At 41.9% G+C, this 26,433-nt stretch overlaps 1 protein-coding gene across 6 annotated transcripts in view; it reads right to left on the bottom strand.

Moving 5' to 3' along the window:
* LOC146992081 (protein sidekick-1-like) overlaps positions 1 to 26,433 on the bottom strand; it is a 296,559-nt gene that overhangs the window by 12,179 nt on the left and 257,947 nt on the right. For all 6 annotated transcript variants that reach the window (XM_085783510.1, XM_085783486.1, XM_085783479.1 and 3 more), the window contains 7 exons: positions 19,105 to 19,306; positions 11,442 to 11,545; positions 11,029 to 11,099; positions 10,017 to 10,164; positions 7,949 to 8,005; positions 7,707 to 7,808; positions 4,285 to 4,400 (listed from right to left, as the gene is read on the bottom strand). In XM_085783510.1, coding sequence (XP_085639636.1) covers positions 4,285 to 4,400; positions 7,707 to 7,808; positions 7,949 to 8,005; positions 10,017 to 10,164; positions 11,029 to 11,099; positions 11,442 to 11,545; positions 19,105 to 19,306 — 800 coding nt within the window. The remainder of the gene's footprint in view (positions 1 to 4,284; positions 4,401 to 7,706; positions 7,809 to 7,948; positions 8,006 to 10,016; positions 10,165 to 11,028; positions 11,100 to 11,441; positions 11,546 to 19,104; positions 19,307 to 26,433) is intronic.

Genomic DNA, 26,433 nt, shown 5'->3' with positions numbered 1-26,433 from the left:
GGCATGACCATTAAGCGTCCAGTAATGAAGACACACAGGCTACTTTGGTCGATCCCTGTTAACTTAAGGCCATCACATCGTATGATGAGATCAATATCAACATTACGATGTCACAATTTAATGATCCCATTATTTTTTCACATGGCCGCTCTTGTTTACATGTCATAAACCTGTGATGAGGCACATATGCTAAGAAAACAATCCTCATCGTGACTTCTACATTGTAGCGTAGGTCACACACTTTTAATGAAACAGGCTGTATATAATGAGACAAAACAGATGAGCAATATACTTGATATCTTACTGCCAGTAAACAGCCTATATAAATGCATATCCGGTAACAAAATCTATTTGATGTATTAAAACAGCTTGCTGCTCCTGCTCGTAATGATGCTACTTGCTTTAAATCTGACCCTTTACAAATCACTACATTTTTTGTTTAATCCCAGCCGAATGCAGAGGGAATATTTTCATCTATGAATTTTTCAAACACCAGCTGAGAGCACAGCAGAAATGGCTGGTTTGACATGAGAACTGCCTCGACTCTTCCCATGCACGCCGTGCAGCCATATCTGATGCACACTAACAGCAAGGTTACAGAGGTGGTTGAGCCTCATGCATTAGAAATGAATGAAGAAAAAATATCTTGTAAACACCCTCATAAGCCTTTAGAGGAAGAAAACAGCCACAACAGCTGTTACTGAACTTCTTCTCATGATGGTTTATTTATATGAAGCTTAAATGGTAAAAGCTTTAAATACAAAGTCACAGAGAAGAAAAAAAAACAAACAAACATGTTTCAGTGCAGCACATGGATGTTTTCCTTGACGAGCACTCAGGTGACAATCAGCCACCCGGGTATCTAATCAGACAGTACATCATGGTTTGTCGGCTCATTAAAACTAATCAGATCATGAAACTGTAGTCTTTATAAGCACAGAAATACTTATTGTGTACTTTAGTGTCATGTCATTGAGAACCTGGCAGATATTTAGATAACACTTTATAATATGTGCAGTGCACACTATTAAATATGAAATACTGAATTCATCATTTATAACACATGAATACTCTTATGTAGTTTATAAACACAGTTAAAAATGTTTTACTCATCATTGATAAGCACTAACTGTCTTTATAAACTACATACTAATGCGTATTCATGTGTTATAAATGAAGAATTCAGTATTTATTAATGCTTAACTAATGCCTAACAGTGTGTACTTACTATAAAGTGTTACCGATATTTCTACAACGTGACTGATTTCATGTATTAAGCATCAGCATCAACAACGTGCAGCAGTTTAATGTCACTGTTTAGTGTTTCTTGCTTTTACCATATGCTGTCCTGTGTGAAATATTCCACTAAATATAGGTTCAGAGTGCACAATGACATTACAGCTACTCGTTTGGCACATGTATGCTTTCATCCAGAGAGACTCACTAGTGAAGGGCACTTAAGCTTCAGTGCAGTTGGAGACCTTGGCGTAAGTACCCAGACCTACATCTACTCAATAATGTGAAAGAGAGCAAGGTGGTGTACCCGCAGTAAATACACTAGGGCCTCTCACGTTTAGCATAAAGGAGTGTCCTTAATATTCAGAGGTTATGTATGATGAAGTTCTGAGTTCACAATTCATGTATTTTTCTTTTTCTTTTTCTTTTTATGTTTTTATGAACTGTAGCTGCTACACACAGGTAACATCCAGCAGTGTTTTAGTAAATGGGTCCATCTTGTTATTGCTCCTGACAGAAAGCACCACAGAGCATCCTAAGCTGTACTGGGACAAGCAGCAGCTCATGAGCAGCACTTGAGGGCAGCATTAAACCATCTGTGTCCGTCTGCAGGCTCTTACAATAATGAGATATGGAGCAACTCATCCATTTGCTCAATGCAAAAAAACTATTACCTTGTGCATATGTGATGTATTTCCATTTAAAACATCATTATTTTAGAAAATGGGAAACATCTCTTGTGATATGAAGTGTCTAATGCTTTAGTAAAAAAGTAATAATAATAATAAAAAGTCCACTCCGTTGTTCGGTAATCCACTCTTTTGTTTAAAAGACCTATTTTGGTATTCGGTGTGTGTGTGTGAGGCACTCAGGATTAGTCTTAAAAAACAATTTGAAGTCGCCATGAGCGAACATGATTGTGATATGATGTGATAAGATCAAGGACCCTAAATGGATTTTCCGAACCATCTCTTTTGCTGAAGAGTTGATTTAGGATCTTAAGTCGTGATGAAAAACAACAGCTGGATGTTTGTTTCACACAGACAGGAAACTGTTGAACTTTTTTTCTTTCTTTTTTTGGGTGGGGTGGGGGATTTTGTTTGTCTCTACTCCACTTCTATTATAAATAACTGACCCATTTGGTGAGGACAGGAAGTTGCATCCCCGCCTAAAAAAAATAAAATATCTAAAAGTTGCCTGTTGTTGCTCGGATTAACATTTCATACGCTGCAACCTTTTACCGTGAGTGCATTGGAGAGATTCCTCTTCACAGAAACCTGCACGCTTCGGTGTTACCTGTTAACCCTTCGCCATCGTGTTCGGAGTGTTTAACGAGCCCTGGAGGACGTTTGAGTAGAAGAAGAAGAACACTCTGCGGTGAAGTTTACCACGAGTCCTACAGCACCTGCCGACTGCGCGGCGCGGCGGCTCATCGAACAGAGCAGGGGGCGTTAACAGAAGTCAGAACCTATAAATTCATTAAACATTCTTTCTTTGCTCTATTTCTCTCGTCTTAATCTCCTTAACCCCCTCCGCCTCGCGCCTCGCCTCCTCCTCCTCCTCCTCCTCCTCCTCCTCCTCCTCCTCCTCCCCGTGTCCGTCCATCTCTGGCAGTTTAAACGTATTCCCTCGATCCTCTCCTCTAATCAGGATTCTACAGGGATCACTCGCTCGTCTCATTCCTTCACTCTGCAAATATTACATTCCCTTCGTTCTTCTCCCGTTCTCCACCTCCACCCACCCTCCCCCGTCCCCCCCCATCCTCCACTCCTGCAGAAATCAATGTGTCTAAAGCAGGACAGATAACCTTGTGTTTGAAGTACTAAGAGAGAGGGGGTGGGACAGGGGAGTTGGGGAGGAGAGACAGAGGCAGAGCAGTGATATTGAAACCATTAAAGGATATTCAGATTCTTCCTCTAACTTAATTCTCCCTCTTTCTCTTGTCTCTTTAGGACACTTGAAGGTGCAGCAGAGCAAATCTCCTCCAAGACAAGAGGGGGGAGGAGGGATGGGGGGGGTGGGTTTAAATGCAGACATAAACAGTGCTGTGTGCTCTTCTACCACATGGAGACTCAAGCGCAGTGTGTGTGTGTTTGTTTGTTTTTCTGTCTCATTTATAGCTGCCACAAGGAATTCTTTATGTGTAGATCATAGACTGCAAAAAGAATGGACGTAGCACCCGTGAGGTCACCCATTGGTTTGGGGGAGTCTGTTTTGTGCCTCTACTACGGGCATTTGAACTGCGCCATCTTGGATTTTAGTGGGAGTCTACTTTCCATATTTGGAGAGGTGTGGCGGTTTGCCAGCTGAGAACCCGCCCACTGAACTCGAGGCAACCAATTAACGCTGGTAAACTCTCTGTGAACCTGTCACTCAACGTAACCACACTCCCATATCTGAAGCCTAAACAAAAAACCAAAAAAATTCACCCCCCTCCACAGTGTTCACGGAGGTGGAAACTATTGGTAGAGACCAAAAAAATATAAGGAACCAGGCTGTAAATATGTTTTTTTAAAGGGATAGTTCACCCAAAATTGAAAATTCATCTACTCACCCTCATGTCGACTAAGGGCTGGGAGAAGTTTCAGAGTCCTCCGTGGCTTCTCTGAGTTACAGGGGGTCTCGGCGTAGCAGTGCATGTCCATATAACGGTTGTCTTTTTGTTACGAAGACAGTTAGTATCCATTTGCAACCGTTATATGGACATGCACCGCTACGCCGAGACCCCCTGTAACTCAGAGAAGCCACGGAGGACTCTGAAACTTCTCCCAGCCCTTAGTCGACATGAGGGTGAGTAGATAATGAGTGCAATTTCAATTTTGGGTGAACTATCCCTTTAAGCTATAAAGTCGGCTATTTTAACATGGGGCTCAATGGAGAGTTGCTCACTTCCGGTCCCAGCCCCCCTGAGGCCGCCAGAGAACTGCAGCTTTTTGAATGTGGAAGTGGTCTTCACTTGTAGAACCCACAACTCCCCCCCTTGGTGTATACACGTGTGTGTGTGTGTGTGTGTGTGTGTGTTTGTGTGTTTGTTTTCCTATGTGTCACCTTGTATCCTTGGATGAGTCCATTCTGGGTCTCCAGGGGGGGCGTGTCCCAGGTCACTTCCAGGATGGAGGGAGACACAGCTGACACTCGGATGGACTGGGGGGCCACGGACGGAGCTGCAGCAGGAGAGATGTTTGGTTTTGTTAGTCGGTAACTGCGTGCATGCATGTGTGTGTCTGTGTGTGTGTGTGTGTGTGTGTGTGCAGCTGGGTGTTGGAGTGGGAAGTAGAGAAGATATGTTCTATCCTTCCAATTAGAGCGGGCCTAAGGCAGCACCTTGTTACTCCACTGTACCACACATATGCATGAACACTCAGCAGTGTTCACCTGGGGCGAGAGAAAAGGACATATCACCCCATTTCATCATCCCCCTCTGGCCTTTTCTGCCACCCACACCCCCCCTCTCACCCCTCCTCACCCCTCTCCCACTCCCGCTGCTTATCCTCACCTCTCACTCCTCTGCATGTGATATGTATGACCTACTAAACTCTTCACACACACACACATGCACACACACACACACACACACCGCTTGAATATGAATGCAACACCAGTCTGACAGAGGGAGTGTGAGATTGTGAGAGAAATTATGAAAATCCAAAAAAAAAAAGGTATATATATACAGGTGCATCTCAAAAAAATGGAAAAATTAATCTACTGTATTTCAGTAATTCAATTCAAAAATTGAAACTATTCCATTATATAGATCCATTAAACACAGATTGAAACATTTCATGTCATTTATTTAATTTCTTTTAATTCTAATGATTATGGCTTACATTTAATGAAGACCTATAATTAAGTTTAAAAAAAAATTTGAATATTACAAAAGACCAATTTAAAAAAGGGCATTTTTAATATGGAAATATTGGCTTTCTGAAAAGTATGTCCATCTATATGCACTACTGGAACTGGGTTGAGGCTTTTTGACTTGAACTACTGAAATGGACTTTTCCATGATATTCTAATTTATTGAGATGCACCTGTATGTGGGTGTTGTTATCGTCACATGTGAATCTGTGCAAGTTTGTGTGTTTGTGTCCGAGGGGGAAGAAGCTGCTGCCACACAACATCCTGCCAATTGTCAACCAACAACTGGAGCCCCTCCAGATTGCCAACGGGGGCACAGAGCACTTCATGTTTCCTTCGCCAGGATAGATACTCTTCGCGGACTTCTGCTCTGCTTTCGACACCATCCAAAGGCGCCTGCTGATCGGGAGGCTGCAACAACAACTCTGCACTATTTTCCACCTGCTCCATCTGCTGCGCTCACCTCGAACGGTCCTGATGCCACTGCCCTTCTTGTTCCTCTCACAGACATCAATTCACTAGACTCACATACCATCGTAAAGAAATATTAATAAGCCACTCAAGCGCTCCGTCCTCATTAATAATAACAAAACAGCTGACAGCTTCAAATACGTGAGACTCACTCTGGACAATGAGCGGAGCAAACAAAAGACATTCAAAAAACTGTCACTGTTGGTAATTCAGAGACTCAGAGGTCTCCATGTTGCCTCCATCTCCTCCTGCTCTGCTCCTCCACCTCTTCCTTCAACATGCTCTCTGTCACCAACTGGGCCCAACTCACACCGACAACCAACACCGCCGCCAAGATAAATGGTCTCCCCGGCTCCCAGGCCTCTCAGAGCTCGGCTGTAAGGCCATCATCACACTGCACTGCAAACACCACACACCCACTCAACCTCCACTTCACCGCGCCTGCCCACTGGGCGCAGCCGCAGGTCCCTGAGGTGCAGAGAGGGGGCTCACTTTTGGCAACAGCCCCTGCTACCTGATTGGCTGAGAGAGAGAACCAGACCAGACGTCCTGTTTTCATGTTGTTTCACCTGTCGCTGTTATTTTGCTGCTGTGTTGTACTTATTTGCTTCTAGCTGTCATAGTTGTCACTGTGATGGTTTGTGCAAAGCATGCACAGGGACAAAGATTTTTTTTCCCCTGGGAACAATAAAATCAAACTGTCTTGTGGTAGTATGTGTGTTTTTTGTTTCTATGTGTGTGTGTGTGTGTGTGTGTGTGTGTGCATGTGCAAACACCTGAATGTCATCCAGAGATTCACACGACCGGTCATCTGTTCTGTAGCGAAGGCCCAGACCCTGTTTAACTTTCACCAGAGTCAAACCATGGATCCATTTGACAAAGAGGAGAGTAAATATCTCTCTGTCTCGCACACCAAAAAAAACAAAACATGCCCAGACCGACACCCTGAACCTAAACCCTCTTCTAACCTGAACACTGAAACCAAGTCTTCACCTTCAACACCACGAAGCCTAGACAAAGACAAAGTCACTGACGGAGCTCAGAGAGTAAGACAGGAGGTGTCTCAGTGTCTCTCAGTCTGTACAAAACAATGCCAACTCAAGGTCCACTTACTCGATTCTTGTAGAGATTTCAACCGTATCACGTGCTCTTTAAAAACAGATAGAGACAGAGCCCTGAGTGAACTCTTAGAGGGATAGTTCAACATTTTGGCAAATTGGCCCATTGCCATAATCCCTATAGTCATAGCAGTAGGTTCGTTACCTTTTTTTTTTTAAAGCATATTTTTTTGGTGTTTTTGCCTTTATTTTTGATAGTACATAGTGAGATAGACAGGAAAGGGGGAGGCAGAGAGAGGGGGAATGACATGCAGGAAAGGTCTGCCCAATGCGGGATTCGAACCAGGGATGCCTGCGTTGAGGACTGTAGCCTCTACATGGGGCGGCCGCCTTAACCACTGCGCCACGCACCGCCCCTAGTTCGTTACCTTTGATTGTCGGTGCAAGCTATTTTTAGAACGGCGGAGCAGAGCCGCAAGCTGCTCAGAGCTACGCTACGGAGGCTAATGGGATTTCTTGGTTTTCCTCATCAAGCTCATCAAATACACAATCCAACAACTCCAAAACGCTCTGGTGGACAAGTTGTGACCGGCACATTCACCACGCTATGAGATAATAACGGAACGTTACGAGATGGAGTTGTTTTAGAGGTAAATACAGAGACTGCTTGCTGAAAAATTGCCCCTGAAGGAAACGCGCATTTACGAATTTGCCTCTAAAACGACTCTGTCTCGTAACGTTCTGTTATTATCTCATAGCGTGGTGAATGTGCAGGTCACAACTTGTCCACCAGAGCGTTTTGGAGTTGTTGGATTGTGTATTTGATGAGTTTGATGAGGGAAACCAAGAAATCCCATTTGCCTCCGTAGCGTACCTCTAAACAGCTCGCGGCTCTGCTCCGCCGTTCTAAAAATAGCTTGCACCGACAATTAGAGGTAACGAACCTAGGGATTATGGCAATGGGCCAATTTGCCAAAATGTTGGACTATCCCTTTAACAGCTACTGGGTTTGCATGCTAACAGATCCAACTTCATGAAAGCTAAACTTCATCTGCCACCGCTGCTCCTTCTGTTTTCACTCACCCGCCTCTCCGACAGAGACCTCCACCGGGGTGGAGGTAGGACTCTCGCCGACGATGTTGTAGCTTGTCATGACGATCTGGTAACGTTTGTACTTCTTCAGCTCTATAGAAAGATAAAAGCACTTTTAGGACTTTTATACAGCATGCATAGTAAGGCTGTATCTTAAAATGTGGGTCTAATAAAGCGCCCCCCTCCAAAAAAATCTAAACACAGCAGCTTTACTTCCATCGTAAATTACTTACGTGTCAACTCAAACTCTGTTAGCGAGGCGCTGCTGACTGTCTTGAAGGTGCTCTTGGCTTGGGAAGAGAGGGAGAAAAATGGAGGGGGAGTAAATCAATAAACATTTCAAGTTCAACAATAAATAGTGCAATTATAATGCCATTCAATAAAATGACTGTATTAAAGACATTTATGTTTCAGTGCTCCGACTAAGTGAACGTCGGACGGACAAGGAATTGTCCATCTTCCAATCTATAAAGCACCGCCGGCTGCACGGTGCATAATAATGGTTTACTATTACCAATGTTATAGAGCAGGTGGTCTCATAAGAAAACATTGGTCCACTGAGGGTCATTTTGTTCATCACAGCCACACACCTCACCCCTGGTCCATGCTCTGAAGTGAAAAACATCTAAAATACCTTTTTATTTTCATTTTTCTTTTTCTTCAACTTCTTAATGGGGAAATTTTTTGATACAAAAATCACCACAAACTGGTTACATGAAAAATGACAATAACAATTGAGCGGAATCTCACACTCAAGGATGACTAACAGGTTGTGAAACCTTTACAAACTCTTCCACCACTGATCCTTCCTCTTACTCATTTTTGATTGCACATATAAAAAAAAAAGCACGTTGGTGCCATTGAAATATTTCCTCTTTCTATCAAAGACTTGACTGCAGCAGATCAAACCACAGACAGAGAGGTCCTTCAGTGATTATGGAAGTGAAGTGCCCTCTAAAATCACGGAGCAACTGACCATTTGCTAAACCCCCTGGGAAAAAAATCCCTTCAAACACAATAGTCCAATCACAGCGTAGCAACTGTAACTAGGCACAAAGCAGACCTGTCAAATTTTGTATTCTTCGATTTGTTTTTTGTTTTTTTGAAGTGGTGTACATGGGACTATAGTGAGCCGCACTCATTAACGAGTTTAAAGGCCTTTCATTATCCTCTTCAAACCCAAAAATAAATGAATAGAAGTGCAAGGAATGGATTAAACTGTGTTTTTTATATGCTCGAGTCTAAATGAATCTGCAAGAGTTAGCATCTTACTGCCTGTGCTGCTTACATCCAGAGCTGTGGACAAAAACTTCAACTACATACAGTAACAGTCTGATCTTACATATTCCTTATTTAAGCTATCCAAGACTAACTGGCTCTACACTGTAATACAATCACATTGATTATACATGAACGACCAAGTAATGATGGTTCTGACAGTTTTTATTTCTTGTACTGTATAGGCTACAGTCAACATGAGCAAATTGAAATTACTTTGTTGTTGTAAATCGAAGGTCCAATCCAATGGACAGTAAAAAAACAACTAATTCACTGCTGCTAGAGTTAAACAGGACATATTATGGAAATATCACTTTTTGAAGGCTCTTTAACATATAGTTGGGTGTTTGTCTTGCCTTCTGGCCCCCAAAATGTGGGAATTGACAAAAACGAGCTGTTCCCTCAGTTGTTTTCCAATGATGTCATTAGTTTTCGAATTTGCATAACCCCACCCCTACCTGGGACCGGGAGAAGGGGCAGGGCAAGCAGTGGTTCATTTGCATTTAAAGGGCCAGGCACTGAAACCAGCCGTTCTGAACAGGGCTGTTTTGAGATGATGAAAAGAGCTGTGATGTTTGAACCTTGGGGTATTTTGACCAAAGTATGTCAGAGACATGTCTTTAAGACACCTGGGAACTATTTTAATTCGTGGACAAGGGGCATAATATGTCTCTTTTAAGATAAATTTCATTGCATCTGTTTCTGTATCAGACATGAAAATATGTGAAAATGCAGGACTGTCGCACAATCAGAACTTACATTGTAACGTTAGTGAATGCAACACACAGCGTACCAGTTTGTTGATATATATTAACACAAGAGTGAATGTAACATAACATGGTTGTTCAGGCCAAAGTCCACCTGTGTATGATGTTGCTATAGCTGCTTAATAACATCAACTAGCAATTTGAGCCCTGCTTTGGTCTGTGTCTGTCTCTTTACTTTCAGAAATTATTGAGTATTTCAAATGATACGACATGACACGTGATTTACAGGTGTAGCGTTAGCATCAGTGCTACTCACCTGTAAGCAGGGAAGTTGTTGTGGTGGTGGTGGTGGTGTTTTTGTTTGTCTGGACATCTGCTTCAGGGGAGGAGGAGTTCACTGGAAGCTCTCTATAGTACAGCCGATATCCAGTCAACACCCCATTGACACTGTCGTCACCGGGGCGCTGTGGAAATACACACACACACACACACACACACACACACACACACACACACACACACAAAAGGGTACACGTTGAGCTGCATTACAGATCTTTTTTTTTTTCAAATAGAAAACTTCAGAGGATTCTGCAGTATGCTAATTTTCCTTCTTGGTGATTGACAGGGAGCTGGCAGGCAGGAAGAGCAGTATTTTATCAGCAGAGTCCACTTTAAAGGGCTGGTGGATTGGTCTGGCTGTAACCCACACAGACAAAGTGATGCTTCAGTGGATTTGGCACTCTTGTAAAGGATGATGAAATTGCTGGTGACTTTGTTTTTTCCCTGCCTCCTTCTGCTTTGACATAAGGCTAGAAGGAGCGAGAGAAGACATTTCCAAACAGAGGAGGACAAGCAGTTAAGTTGTTAGGCTGTATTTACTGTCTTTTCACATATCACTGCGGCTCTTAACCACCACTGTTTTCCCCCATAACTCCCCTTTCTCTCTCTCTCTCTGTCTCTCTCTCTCTCTTTCCTCTGCTGTTGGACGTTGCCGATGTTTGCCTCTCGCCCTCTAACATCTCTCCTGCTGGTATATCCTCATTAGGACTATGAACATTTTTCTCCCCTGCCCAGGACTGTCTGTCCCTCCGTCTGTTCATCCATCTCTTCCCTCCGAATCTCCAATCTGTCCGCGCTGCCCTCTGACCTCTCCTGCTTCAGTAATAATGGTAATTGCACAGGCACAAACACACACACACACAAACACACACACAGACGCAGACGCTGCATGCACTGAGTCTGCAGGGGTCTCATTCGCTGAGTAAGTGATTAACCTACAGTCAAAAGTTTTCATGTGTGTGTGTGTGGTGTTAAAAGTCTGAATGTACCTTCCACTGCACCAGGACTGAGGTGGTGGTTGTTGGTTTTACAGCGAGGATCACTGGAGGCTCGTCAGGCGCTGGGAAGGAAGCACACAGGGAAACAATGAGGAGGAGGAGGACAGTCTATTTATTTATGTATTTATGTATTTATTTATTTATTATGCTTTATTGAGTTTTTTATCTTTAGTATTTTTGCCTTTTTAGTATGTTTTATGGTTTCTATTTTACTGTACAGCACTTTGGAAACCTTTGTGTTTATTTAAACATGCTTTATAAATAAAATGGATTGGATTGGAATGGAGGAGGAGGAGAAAGGCAACCAGACAGACAGATGTGCGTCAGTCCACCTCCTCTCTTCTGTCATGGTTTTTCTGTTATTTCCTAATTTTCCACTTTCCCTCTATGCCTCAGACTCTCACCGTCCTGCAGAGTCGTAACAGCTTCTGTTTCTTTGCTGAGGACGCTGTCTCCTATATCGTTGGTGGCCAACATCCGAAACTTGTATGACGTGTAGGGCTTCAACCTGTACACACAAAAATACACACACACACAAAATGGAAATTCAGCTACATAATCGGATGGATTTAAGGCACAAAAAGACTTTTGAACTTTAACTTCATTTGCAGGAGTGGAGAGCATTTCATAGTAATGAATACATGAATGACATGTTAGTAGAGCATAAACCCAGTAGAGCTCTGAGATCTACTGACTCAGGTCAGATAGTGGAGCACAGAGTTCAAACCAGACATGGTGAAGCAGCATTTAGCTGTGATGCTGCACACAACTGGAACAAACTACCAGCAGAACTGAGATCACCCCCAACTGTAAGCACTTTTAAATCCAGGTTAAAAACATTTCTCTTTTCATGTGCTTATAGCTGAGCTCTTTTTAAGAACTTGAAACTATACATATTTTCCTTTCTCCTTCTACTTTGTATTATTCTTTGCTCTTGCTTTTAACTCTATGTTTAATGTTTTACTTTTTTTTTCACATTTTAAAAACTGTTTGTTTTTATGCTGTTTTATGCTGTCCTGTTTTGTGTTTTGTCTTTATGTAAAGCACATTAAGTTGCCTTGGTATGAAATGCGCTATATACATGTAAATAAAGATGCCTTGCCTTGCCTAATGTTGAGAAATATAGCCAAGAAATAACGATTGATTGCGTAGAAATAGCCCAGAAATATCAGTCAATTGCAAGAAGACTTGGTGGAGAAAAGTTCTGGCCTTTCCCAAAAAATTCAAAACATGAAAAGCATGTGTAATCTTTTGCCTTTATGAAAAACATGACATTACTATGACATCGACCGTTATTTCTAGACATATATCTACATTATCACGTAATTGTTAAGTTAAAGGGTTAACAGACTTTTTTTTCTAAAATTCTACGGGACTTGTTGCATTGTGAGCTTCATGCAAAATATTCAATATTATTTTAATATGATTTTTTATTACTAAACCAACTAATGAGGGTATCGCATTTATAACTCAGCCAATAAAACCACAGCAGTACAATTACACTTGTGATTTTGGGCAAAAGACTTTTATGATAGCACGACAGCTGAGGGCTCATCCTGGTGGGGAGCCTCCCTTGGACCAGCTGTGCCTTAAGAACATCAGTCAACAACAGTCAGTAATAACTTCTCTCAGTTCTTTCAGTGAAATGTTCAGACATCACAGTGGATGCAGCAGTTGTTAATCCAAAAATGTTTTTCTTTTTAACTTGAAAGATGTGCCATGGGTGAAGATTGTGCCTCTGCGCCTCCTCTGAGCGACAGGACTGTGCTTTAGTCTCCTATTGTTTCACAGTTGATATTTGTTGCATTGTTTGCTTATCAGTCAATTGAAAAAACACTTAAAAATGTGCTCAACAGTATGAAAGGATTTAGTTTAGACAAATAAAGCTAAGTTAAGGCTGTTTTTTTTTATTTATTTTCTTTTGGCTTCCATTCAAAGTTTCACACTAAACACAAGTGTGAGTACCCAGTACAAACACAGTGAATGCCTTTCCTTCCCTGCAAATCCTTTGTAAAGCTTTTCTTTTGTATGTTTTGACTTAGGCTTGTGGTCTTGTCCTCGTACTCTACCGGGGGAAACGCACAAAAAAAGGCCCATGCTCTATACAAGCAGCTACAAAGAATACAACTCATCACGACATTATTACGCAGCACCGCAAGTGGTCAAAAACTCTCTGCTGGGTTCCTTTAACACTTTGGAAATAACTTCCTCCCAAGACTCCCCCCTTTCCCCACCTCACAAGGCAGGTTTTGCTCTTTCAGTGGCCTTTGAAGATGAGAAAAGGTCCTGAATAATAATTATCTAACACCTTTACTTAATTGTCTCCCCTGCCAAAGTTTTTTTTTTCTTTTTTTTTTTTTACTGCTATACTACCACAACATCTTATCTGCATTTCTCCTCTGCGCAAGGTGAAAGCATTAATAAGCGCAGAATAACAATTTACATCAGTAATGCTGGAAACAATTTACTCTAGAGCCACTTACAATCAGCCCAACAAACATGCACCTATTGTGCAGGGACTGGCTGAACAAGTCTGCTGCATGGGGCCTTAATAGTATAAATGCACCCTCTCTCCCACACATGGTGGGAAAGTCTCATTTGTGAAGGACACTTGGCTTCATAACGGTCATTTTTCACGTATTTATAATTGACTGGACCTGTTATTAACAGGAGTTAACAGGAGCTAGTTAATAATTTGTTAAAAGAAGTCATTTCACTCACTGCTCACACGTCTACCTGCAAGTTCCCTCACTAGACTTTATTTACAGAGTGCCTAGGAGACTTCAGAGGACCGGTTAGAAATTCAGCAGGCGACAGGAGAACTGCTCAAGTGTCTTCTTGTATAATAATGAGCCGGGCCCAATAAGGGACAAGAAAAGGCCCTATGGGGTTGTGGGTATCGTAGGAATAGAACATCAAAGGCACCGAGCTCAAAGATGGTGGGGTACCAAGAGCACTGGGAGGATGTTAAGGACAGTGTTTGAAAGTGTGTGTGTGTCTATGTGTGTGTGTGTGTGTGTGTGTGGACTTCATGTGTGTCTGTGCACTAGCCTGGGGAATTCAATGTTTTGGTTCCAAAGATGTCTCACTGGAAAACAACAATTAAGGACAGATAACAAGTAAGTATGAGTGTGAGCATACAGAGATGTAAGCTAATTCCTCCATCCGGTGCTGTAATGAGAACATTCAGCGATAGAACGGGCGGGAAAAAAATAACGCATCAAAACAAAAGGCAGCAACAGCAACAACAGCAGCTCCTCCATCGCGGCAGATAGACGCTCCCTGAGGCAGGTTTGAAACCGGCTGCTGCTGCAGACACACTGAGAGAACAGTCTTCAGCATCTCAAATAGCCTTGTGAGAGCTCGCAAAGGTGTACACACACACACACACACACACACACAGACACACACACAGACACACACAGACACGCAAACTGTCACGAGGACACGCAACAAAACACAAAAAAATAAGCCTCATCATCACAGACTAGTCCTGCTATTCAGGGCGGCCATCAGCGAGCGAAGTTTGGAGTAGTCATCCAGTCTGACCACTGGCGTCACCTGCTGCCATAATGACAGTCTCCCCAGGGAGGATAGGATGGAGGGAAGAAGAGAGAGGAGTGGAAGAGGAAGACGTTTAGTAGCAATGGAGTCCTCTTCTATGGGATGAGTGGTCGGGATGCTTGAGGACGCATGAGAGGAAAAAAAGAGCCTGATGGTTTTTGAAAGATGGATGGATGGATGGATGGATGGAGAGAGCGAAGGAGGTGGTGACAACAAGAGGGGATGACTGATGAAAGAGGTAAAAAAAGAAAAAGAAAGAGAAAGAAAGAAAGAAAGAAAGAAAGAAAGAGTGGGAACAGATAAACTGCAGACAAGCATGAAACCAGAGTGAGGATTATTAAGAGTAAAACACAGAGCTGTCCCTGCTGTTCCTGTGTGATTAGGTGACTGAGATCTTTCTCATTTCTGCTCTGATTATGATTACTCTACTTCCACTGGTGGTGGTTATTTTTTATTATCAGTATTTTTCTATTCTTTGTGCCGTATGTATTTTTGGCTCCAAAAAAAGAAAAAAAAGAAAAAGTTCCCTCCTGCGGTAAATAAATGAATAAAACAATTCTGTGTTTGTTCTAATTGTCTGGTCTCTGCTCTGGTTTGACTTCATCTGAATCAAGTCCGACATGTCATGTTAAACAAAATTTCCCTGGTAGGGCTCAGTAATGAAAGCAAAAGGAAAAAAAAAAGTAATTATGGCTGTTTTCTCAGAGGATGCTTGACATGGTCTAATTGACTGTTAGGTGAGCCCTGTCCTCTCCTTAGATACGGTTGCTATGCCTGTCAAGCATTCAGCTCTCACACAGCACCATATTTCAGGCCGCCTTGTGCACTTAAAACGAAAAAATCTTGTGAAATTAAAGTATGCAGCTTCCCAATGCCACATACATGAAACTTTAAGCTTTAAGAATTGGAATCGTCACCAGCTAATGACCGAGGTAGAAGATGTGGAAATACAGAAACAGCTCGTAGGACAGCGTAAGATAATAAGAAAGAATTTCATTCTGGTATAATCCTGTTTAGCTGCTTGGCTTACGCACTTGGACAAGCGACAAGAGAGACGTTAAGATTTAACCCAACTGATTTGTTTGTCAAATGCAATGCTATCTCGGCTAAGCTTGCCGGGGTTGCTGGAGTGTAAACTTTCCCAAAATCCAATAAAGAGCTGGACAGAGATGTTAACGACGGGCTAAACTCTGATACAAAGGCTTCAGGAATCAGCTGCTACACTGATGCTGCTGCTGCTGTGATTGGAGCTTTGTGATGCAGCAGCGAGGGGCGGCTACGAGGGCGTGGACAGGCTGGCTGGCATGCTAATGTTTGTTATTTATGTTGGAGCTCTTGACAAACTCTTTATATGATGGAGAATTCAGAACGTGATAGAGCTGTAATTGGAAAATTACTATATTATCATTAGTCAATGGCATTTTCTTCTGTATTTCTCTCGCCTGGTTTCCTTATGTATTAATACTTATAAAACCTCAGCCCTGAAAAGCACAGTCAAGTCATAGTATAGTATAGCATATATACTGTATATAGCATCAGTAATAGTCAAGTAAGACATCCTTTTTTTCAGGCAGCCTTGGCTTTCTGTAGTGGTATCATATGAATGTAGAAAAAGCTGTATGACCAGAAAAAGAAAGGAAAATAAAAAACGGAAAATTAATTTCACATATAGTTGTTGGAAACACACAGGCAATTATTCTAAACTTCTTTTTAGACACTATATTCACGTTCTTTGGGGTCTTGGGGATTAGGAGAAAAGGAATAAGAGCTCTAACTATGATACAAAAACAGGGGTCGACAATATAAATGGCCCGGTGGCCCGGACGTACTTTTCAAACCGTCAGGGCCACCAGAACGCTCCAAACACTGGCCCGGTGGGGCCAGTGAAAATAATGCCTTGAAAAAAATATAACAAGTAAATAAATAAATCTAATTTCACATTAAATCCCTGTGGTTTGAAATGATAACTGTCAAATCGTCTCGGTAATTAGTGCTAAGAGATCCCGACCCGATCAACGACAGAGACATCTACTTTCTGTGCGCAGCCAGCGCTGTGCCCTGGAACGTTCAGCTCCAGCTCACTCACTGCTGCTGATAGAAGGTCGTCACAAGAACCGATAAAAACCTTTTTCTTAACCATGAAACTTCCCTCCTCCTCAGCGCGTCGGGTCGAGTCCTGTCGGGACCGACGCGAACGTTACACACGGGCCAGAGCTCGCGCTGGGGCGCCAGCTGTTCGGTGTGCGCCACAGCGTGGCACGTCACGTGACATTTAGACCATAATAACAACAACAAAAAAACGTGTGTAAACGCAAAACTGAGCTGAAAATGAAACAATGAGTCAGTTTTGCACCAATCTGTGGAAACAGCCTAAACGTGAATGAATGAGAACAACAGTTATATCACTGAACTACTTGGAGGATAAAAGTAATGACTACATAACTTCATGTTTGTGTTGAGGCATATTTACCATTTTAACTCTGTTTTTACTTCATTGTTAAACCACAGTGGAGGCTAAATATGTGAAACAGTTATTTATTTATTAAATAAAGTAGCCTGATGAATTTAAAAGCACTTTTTTTTGACCTTCTTTAATGAAATTGAATGAAAAATATCTGATACAGGATATAAATCCTCAGACTCAAATAAATAACAACATACAAAAATTAAACACAAATATACCAACTCATACATAATCACTAAAATACATATAACAAAATAATCCCCCAAAATCTCAAGAAACTACAAGATCGTGGTATTGAATAAGTATCAGGAATGTTGGAAATTGACTAGTAATGGTATCAGAAAGTTCCAGCCTCGATGGCGAGACCGCAGGAATTGGCTGGGATATGTTGTTTTTCGTTAATATGGGGATCGATACCTATTGTCCTGGGCCAGTGGTTAGAATGGTGGGGCCAGTGATCTTCAAAAGCCACTGGCCCAGAGGGCCAGTGGCAAATTTCCCTTATTGTCTACCCCTGAAAAATTATTATTTAGATTATTTACAAAAATGCCCCACTCGCCTGACATGAAAACAGTGTGTGTCTGCAATGAGGAAGAGAACCACCACATGACATGACATTTCCATTGGGTGCACTGGCTCTTTTGTCTTTTGTTTCCTGCAGTGAACAAACTTTCTCCTTCCATATGAGGCCCATGTTTTGTGTAAAATGTGTAAATGGTAATCCACGCATTATCTATTGCTTTTACGACTGATTTTCGGCTTTCGACTACTCCGCTTCTGGGTGAGCTTCACTATTTGTGAAGGGCAAAGTGTCCCGCTTTCAGTAAAAAAAAGAATTACGTTACTATCATTCACCGGAGATTGATACAAAAGAGTAAAACAATAACTACGTCATCGTACATGATGGCACCAACCTGATTCTGATGTTGGGTTGTGTGTGTGAGGCAGTAAATGACCTGCTCCTAGTAAGGAGATGTGACTGGGAGCACCGGCAGAGTGATGCTGTGCACGGGGGCTCACCAGAAATAACATGCATTAGACACTCTTTTAGAAATGCTCTTTACAACAATCCATTATCTGTTTAAATGTGCACTTCATGTAGAATATTTTCCAGTGGTCTATCTTCCCATGGAAACGGCACTTAACTTTGCCACTACATGTTTTTTAAAGTGCACCTACGAAGCTGCGCCACAGCTGCAGGCCAGCTGAGTGAATCAGAGCATCAGTCCAGTCAGCTCTTCTCACTGGGAGTGTGGTGATCTACAACTCTCTCTACTGCAGGTAAAAGTACCGACGATGCACGACCACCTTACACAACCTCATGTCAACAAAGGGGAACTGCGCAAGTCCAGTCACTTTTTCGCTGTTTTTGTCGCTTTTCTCACTCTACGAAGCCCCCTCTACAATTCTTCGGTGCAATAAACCAGCTCACTATGGCCTGTACAATGAAGCAGCTTATTTCTAGGTGCAATATCACCTCAACAGAGATTTAACAGAGTTGTTTTGGAGGCAGATGCAGCTGGAACTACATTCCAGACACGGCTGCTGGGCGGAGTGATTTCAAAAGCGCAAGTAGTTCAGAGTATTTGCTTCATGTGTCGTAATATTACATAATTATACATGGTTATTTCATAGCGTGGTGAATGTGCAGGTCACAACTTGTCCATGAGAATGATTTGGAGTTGTTGGATTGTGTATTTGATGAGTTTGATGAGGGACAGGGGACCTGTACCGTTCACCTCAATTGTGTTCGCTGAGCAGCTCACGTCTCTGCCCCGCAGATCTCAAAACAACATGCACCAATAATTAAAGGTAATGAACCTACTGCTATGACTATAGGGATTGTAGCAGTAGGTGAATTTGCCAAAAATGTTGAACTATAGCTTTAAGCAAACAGTCAACCTGAAGCCTGGGAACAGAAAAGTGCTCCATTAATAAAGATTATTATTACATGTATTATTTTTAAAAATACTGTCGCCACACAAGCAGCTTCATGTGCATATACTGTTTGTGTGTGTGTTATGAGCAGGTGTGTGTACCTGTCAACAGTCCAGGAGGTCTTGTTGTGAGGGATGTCAGCGACGTGCGTGCTCCAGTCTCCGTTGGGGAGCTGTTTGACCTGCAGAGTGAAGTACCGCAGGGGAGAGGAGCCCGAGCCGCCCGTCGCCCAGTGGAGGCGGAGGCTGCGAGACTCAACCTCGTCCTGAGGAACAGACAACCTCCTGGGCGGCTGGGGACGCTCTGTGGATGGCGGCACGGAAGGGGGAAAAAGAGGGAAGATAAAAAGACGAGAGTGGGAGGAGACGAAAGAGGCAAAGGGGAGATGAGAGGGGAAGGAAGAGAAGGTAGAAAAAGTGATGTGACAGGGACGGGGACGGGGGAATAGAAGGGGAAGGATGAGAGAGAAATAGTGAGCAACAGATGAAATCCCCTACAGCTAAAAAAAACACACAACATAAACACTTGTTGATATTCCAGCACATTTGAGACACTCATTCACACGCAACATTATGTTTTCAGTCCTTTAACATCACATGGCTGCTATTATATTCATGGATATTTGTTTGTGTGAGAGAAAAAGACTGCATTTAGTGCTTTAGATGTACAGTTGGGTGACAAATTAAAGGACAGAGCGATTGCACATTACCAAACGTCAAAAAGGTTCTGGATGCAAAACAGAAATTAAAAAAAAAAAAAAAGGCCAAAACATCCGCACACTTATCTCTGTCGTAAATGTGGCTGTTTGTGATGGAGATAAATGCATGGATGACAAATTAAAGGAAAAGTGTTTTAGTAAAGTGTCAGGCCACCACAGTGCTGTTATTTTAACTGTAGTGACGCTATACAGAAGGATGTGTGTGTTGGAGGTTTTACTTTTCCTAACAGTCAGATGTTCAGCAGTGGAAATATTTATTTACACATCCAGAAGGTACAATGAGTTAGTTTCAATATTTAGTCAGACTCTGAAAGGAATTAATTTGACTAAAGGATGCAATGCCACATGTAATGATCTTTCCTTTCATCTGTTCTGCTGTCACACTGACGCTTTCTCTGCCTCGAGTCTTTGTCATACACATGCTTGCATGTAAAAAGCTGATTAGAGACGCTGATTAGAGACGTGGATACACGAAAACACGACCAAGGAATCAGTTCTCTGAGGCAGAAATGGAGAAATGGTGAAATCTGGTTCGTCTGCGTCCTCTACGTTTAAGAAATGAGCTCAGGGCAGAGAGTCGACGGAAACCTGGTTTACTAAATGCATGTAAACACCCAGCGTAGAAACATCTGCGTTCAATATGTTTCTTGGCTCATTAATTCAAGTTTTTTTCTTTAACTTCCCTCATATCTGCAGCTATAAATGCTGAAATTAATTGTCACTTGGACAAATGGAAACTATCATGGAAACATATGTTGCAAATCGCTCGTAACGCAGGACACAGCAACACATTTACATCACACATGCATCAGTGTGACTGCTGCAATGCATATATATGTTTAAATGAAACAAGACATCTGACTGCTGCAGCATCAAAGAAGCAATTTCTCAGCAGCCTGTCTGTTTGTGTGTGTGTGTGTGTGTGTGTGTGTGTGTGTGTGTGTGTGTGTGTATGTTCACTATTCAATTAGAGGATGAAAGATGACTCTAGGAGTCAGTGTCTTAGTACGACTGTGCTGCCAGTGGTGTGTGATTAGTGGACCTGTGAACACATGTATGTGTGTGCACATGCGCAAACACAAACACTCGGTTGGGGGGGCATAACTGTTTAATTTCAGAGGCACCAGGTTATCGATTAAGTCTCGAAATAAAAGCATCATCGATTCTCTCTGAAGTTTAATTAATCCACACTTATGTTCTCAAACAAAAGCGCAAGCACGGTCACACACTGACACACACACACACGCACACACAGCCTCGCCTTCCTTCCTTCATTCTTATCACAAGTAATTTAAGTCAAATCTGTTTGTCTCCCTTCTCCCCACATGCCCTTATTCTTCATTCCCTTCAAGATTTGACTATTCTCTTGCTCTTTTGTTTTTCTGATACCATCTGTGTCTCCCTGTCTCTTCTCCTCTTGTTCCGTTCCACAGTAAAGATCCTCGTCTGATAATCTTCTCATAATTGTGAGAACAAGTGCTGCCCTTTCAGCACTTATACACAACAAGTTAGAGGAGGAGAAGAGAAAGACTGGGCTGATATTAGAGGGGGGGAAGCTGAAGGGAGGGGTGGGGTGGGGGGGTGGATGGATCCTGCTAAATATGCAGCTATACGTTGTCCATTACCTTATCAGTTATCACCCTCTTAGAGACAAACATCTGCAAAGACAAAATCTCTCTGAGGGAATTGCAGTTTTCTCTATAACACATGCATGCACATTCACGCAGCCTCGCACTCACGCACACACACACACACACCAAAGCGCACGCTCAAAAAACCAATTTTCTTTTTCTAGGGATTAAGTTGGTCTCTTCAGCATCATCAGAAAGAAATCTCTATTAGGCTATTCTGTCTATCTCACATTGAGAATGGCCCATTATGTTACTGAAGTGGAACAGGGAACCACTGGATTCTATTCTAAAGAAATCCTGATAATGATGCTGCCGATGTTATGATATCTGATCCAATTAAAATGCACTACACCACTACACCAGCCCATAGCTGCGAACAGAACATCTGACATCATGATTCCAGGTTTTCATGCAAAAAAAAATAAAAAAAAATCGCTCCACTGTCACAATTTAATATAAGGACTTTTGTAGCATTTCAATGCTTTAGCAGGCAGACGGAGAAAATTGGACAGAGAGATCAGGGGTGACGTATATCAAAAGCCGTGAGTTACATTCAAACCAAAACGTATTCATGCGTTCAGCTACTGAGACACCAGAACTTTTGAAGTGATTATGAAAGTGATATTTCACTTTAGTCTGATATTTCTTCTTCGTAGCTCAGGAGTGGCCAAAACCTTTCACTCTCCTTCTCTATTTAACAAACTGCAACATTACTCAGCATGCAAAATATAATATTTATGTGACAAATGTCTGTATATGTAGGGTTTTTATATTACAATGGAGGATACCTTTTCAAAATAAAACGCATTATAATGCAAATTCCTTTTAATGCTATTATTTTTGACGTGCAATTAACACATGTTCTGTTACGACCCACAGCTGGAAATGAATCAGCTCAGCTCACAGTCACTATACAAACTCTTGTGATTACTTACAAGGGAATATTTTGATTGTTTGACAGCCCCAATTATGATCAATTATTTATCCTACTTGATTTACTGCCAGGTTTATTGTCAGCTGCCAGACAAATTAATTTCCCTCTGGGGATAAATAAAGTAATTTGTATCGTATCGTGTCGTATCATGGTTTTATTCCTTCTCCAAAACGTTCATTGTGAGATATTGCATTGACAAGGCTAAAAAGGTGTTTTTCGAGGTCACCGTGACATTGATCTTTGATTACGAAAATCCAATCAATCCATCCATGAGTCCAAGTAAATGTTTGTGCCAAATTTGAGTTTGAAGTTCAACAATTCGTCATGTTCACCTGACTGCCCCGCCCATCCACACGCCTACTCCCAGTTGCCATCAGCCCTGCAGCCTGTCACATGAGCTCTCCACACCTGCACCTCCTCCTACAATGAGCCTGACACCATAACACTCCCCTTTTTGTTCCTTGATGAGTCCTCTGTTTCATCTCTCTCTCACGTCTCTCTCACGTGAGGTTTCCCTGTGGTCCTGGTACCTGCTCCTGCTGCCTGTTGCCTACGAACGTACGCAGCTGCCTGTCTTATCTGCCTGAAAGCTTGTGCTCATTTATTAAAGACATCTTCACTGCCTCAGCGTTGCCTTTGTGTGTCTGCATTTGTATCCTCTGCCTGCACCAGTTATCAGCTAACCCTGATAGTGACCCGTCACTCCGCCTGTGGCAGTAACACTTACGGTTGATTTAGTGTGGGCAATGTGTGATGGATCTGTGGTGTTGACTTTTATGGCTTGTGTCTTCAGCTAACACAGTCACACAATGTGATCAGCTTTATGGTTATTATTACATCCATCCTGCTTTATCAGATCCTACATAAGCAACAAGGTGGGACTCTGCTGTTATCTTATGTTGACTGATGGGGGGAAGGCAGTTGAATCTCATGCAGATGTTGTTGAAAACAGTAACAAAAATCACAGTGTATGACTGATTCTATACTGTCCACTGTTTATTTAGTGATTCACCATCTGTTGGCCATTTCATAAAACATCTGTATATTATATTTTGATTACTGCTGTTCCCTCCTTTAACATAACATTGCACCAACCGTTCCTGTTCCTATTTCCTATTTCAACACTAGACTGGTTTACTGTTGCACGGTGACACTGTCAACTGCTGCAGGACTGATGTAATCAGTCATTATCATGCCAATTTTAAATCCTAAATATCAATTTATCGGGGCCAATAGGGATTTTGGGAGGTTTAAGGCTGGATCTGCGAAGCGATCAAATTACCAGATAATCTGGACCGAACATCAGTATCGCCCAGGGTCCAGAGCCGGATTTCTGCTCCATTGGAAAATAGTGAATTGGGGTCGAATGGGGGCTCCTGTAGCGTGAGCTCGGCTTTATTTTAACCTTCGGCGTATAGGTGAATCCTCATTTGGTTTCACTTGAAGTGGCTGCTGCATTTGAAATAAGCGCAGACATGAAAGCGGTTGATTGAGTCAGGATGAGAGGTGCAGGAGTCGAAACAAGACCAGATAAAAGCATCACGACCTCTGAATGTGAGGAGGATAAAAACTTGACTTTTTATTTGTTTCACAGTGAAATGAAGAAGAACTGCACTTCTCACTCACTTCATCTCTTTGAAAACCAAGTCACTATATAAAAAAAAGCTCTTCCTACTTCTCTGGCCACCAACTGTCTTGCAGGAATTACATCTGTTTCAGGTTTTTAGAGAGAGAGAAAATTATCTGGGGAGAGTTACAGTCGCTGCTCAGCCTCCAACATCTCGCCATAGGCATAAACTGTCACTGTTTCTGCTTTAAAATTCTGTTATTGTCGCAGTTTATATACTCCACGACTGGGCAAGCGCCTTCTAAAATTAGCTGAAATGATGTTTGAAAGTAAATTGGCAACGTTTCTTCTTCTTCTTCTGCCCTGAAATACAAAATCACCACGAGTGCAGAGAGCTACAGTATCTGAAGCTGCTTTGGTTTGGTATATCTATGATTTATGCCTCTCAAATCTCAACTTTCAGATCTGTTCTCTCTGCTTTGATTTCCAACTAACTCTTTTTGCTCGCCCACTGCAGCACATGACGCCGTGACACAGCAGCCACAGTTGGAGAGTGAGTGAACTCAATCAGGGATTTTTACATTTCACTTTCATTTTTTTGCTCTAAAAATATCTAAAATTCTTTACTAGATGAGTGAAGTGGTAGTTTTTGAAACTGCTGACTCTCATTATGTCCCAGCAGGAGGACTAATACCTGGTGATTTCAATATCTACGTTTGGTGCCAAGCAGCTCTTCATCCACTGGAATTTGAAAATGTCATTTCGTTTTGTCCTGTGTGTAAAATGCCCACACAGTGAAAAGGTCATACTCTTTATCTGGTGCCAATGTTCTGTGCCCACTAACAGCGGGTTCTGCATGTCCGACCACTAACTACTTGTTGCTGAAGCACCGATAACCTTTATGAGCTCCTGAAACACCTGTTTTGTTTTTCCTTCCCTAACTTTATCTCTACGGTTGACTTCACCTCTAAGTTGAGATCATAACATTATTTAAATGCTAAGACTCCACGTGACCTTTCGGTACTTCTTCCCCTGCACTGTCTGTCACTGCTGTACGAAATTATATAACAGGCGACAAAATATTATCTTTGACCAATGTGCCAATCTATTTTATTAGCAAAGTTAATATTTATTGCCAAAGTTAATATGAGAAGTGAGGACAAAAAAAAATTAAAATAATTGGTTTTTTCCCATAATAGAGTTTTGAAACGGGTAAAAGCAAAGGTAAAATTAATAACATTAATCAAGTCACCGCTGCTTATATTGGCTCATTTACCAAAATTTCATGTCTAATCTGATTGAACACCTTTTATTTCCTTATGCATCATTATGACTGAATCTGAATTTCATCACAGTTTATTACATTGCTGTGGCATAAATGGCACACAAGATGCATGATAAGTGTATAGAGGGCTGCATGAAAAAGCAAATTTTACTCGTCATTACTCAAAGCTTCCAAGCTTACAACCCATTATTCAAGTTCAATTATCCAGCAATGTAGAAAAAGTCTCTCACTTTTTCTTTTTTTTAATTGAAACAAAACACTTGTTACACTAGTTCCATTAGTGTGTGATTTAATACTGTTTCAGAATTAAATCATACTGACTGCTGCAAACATAACAGATGATTTGTCCCCGTAGGCCTTTTTTTGATTATTATTATTATTGCAGATACTTTAACTGAGTGTTGCGAGAAAAACATAGGTGCAACTAATAAAACACATGATGACGCTTTGGAAAAACTTCAGACCAAACTGAGCAGCGGCGCTCAGCCTCACTGCTGCGTGCAGGAGCAGGTGTGCGCTCTGCTGCTCCTATAACTAAACTAAACACTGATGTTAGAGCTCGGTGCACATCTGATGCTCCGTTGTCATGGTTACAGCTCAGTTGTCATTATGAATATTATTGACACCTGTTACTGCTGGAGATGTGGTGTCATTACTCTCTATTGCGCTGGGGTTATATTGATACTATTATTGGTTGTTTTTCCATTATTGCACAAGGAAAAAATATTAAATTCAGAACAGAATTACAATAAGTTAAAGGGATAGTTCAACATTTTGGCAAATTGGCCCATTGCCATAATCCCTATAGTTTTAGCAGTAGGTTCGTCGGTGCAAGTTATTTTTAGAACGGCGGAGCAGAGCCACGAGCTGCTCAGAGCTACGCTACGGAGGCTCATGGGATTTCTTGATTTCCCTCATCAAACTCATCTAATACACAATCCAACAACTCCAAAATGCTCTGGTGGACAAGTTGTGACCTGCACATTCACCACGCTAAGAGATAATAACAGAACGTTACCAGACTGAGTTGTTTTAGAAGCGAATTCATGCAAAACCGCTGATGCGGGACCAAAATGTTCAACTATCCCTTTAATATGTTTTAGGAATGATTTTGAAAACAGTAACAAAGGTTAAGTCACAAGTTAAATATCTCTACAAACAGGTGTGGAGACTCACTGCTTGAGCAAACTAAAAACTGTGAGAAAACTTCCTCCTGTCCTTTGTCGTCCTCCCTCTTACTGCTGATTCACTGTTGACCGGGGCGGCTGGACAAAGGAGGGGGAGGCCGGTGTCTG

Source organism: Trachurus japonicus, chromosome 1, assembly GCF_045865225.1.
Source record: "Trachurus japonicus isolate A0001 chromosome 1, Traja_1.0".
In the NCBI taxonomy this organism is placed as follows: domain Eukaryota; kingdom Metazoa; phylum Chordata; class Actinopteri; order Carangiformes; family Carangidae; genus Trachurus; species Trachurus japonicus.
The sequence above is the reverse complement of the archived record's forward strand: the minus strand, read 5'-3'. Positions and strand labels throughout refer to the sequence as shown.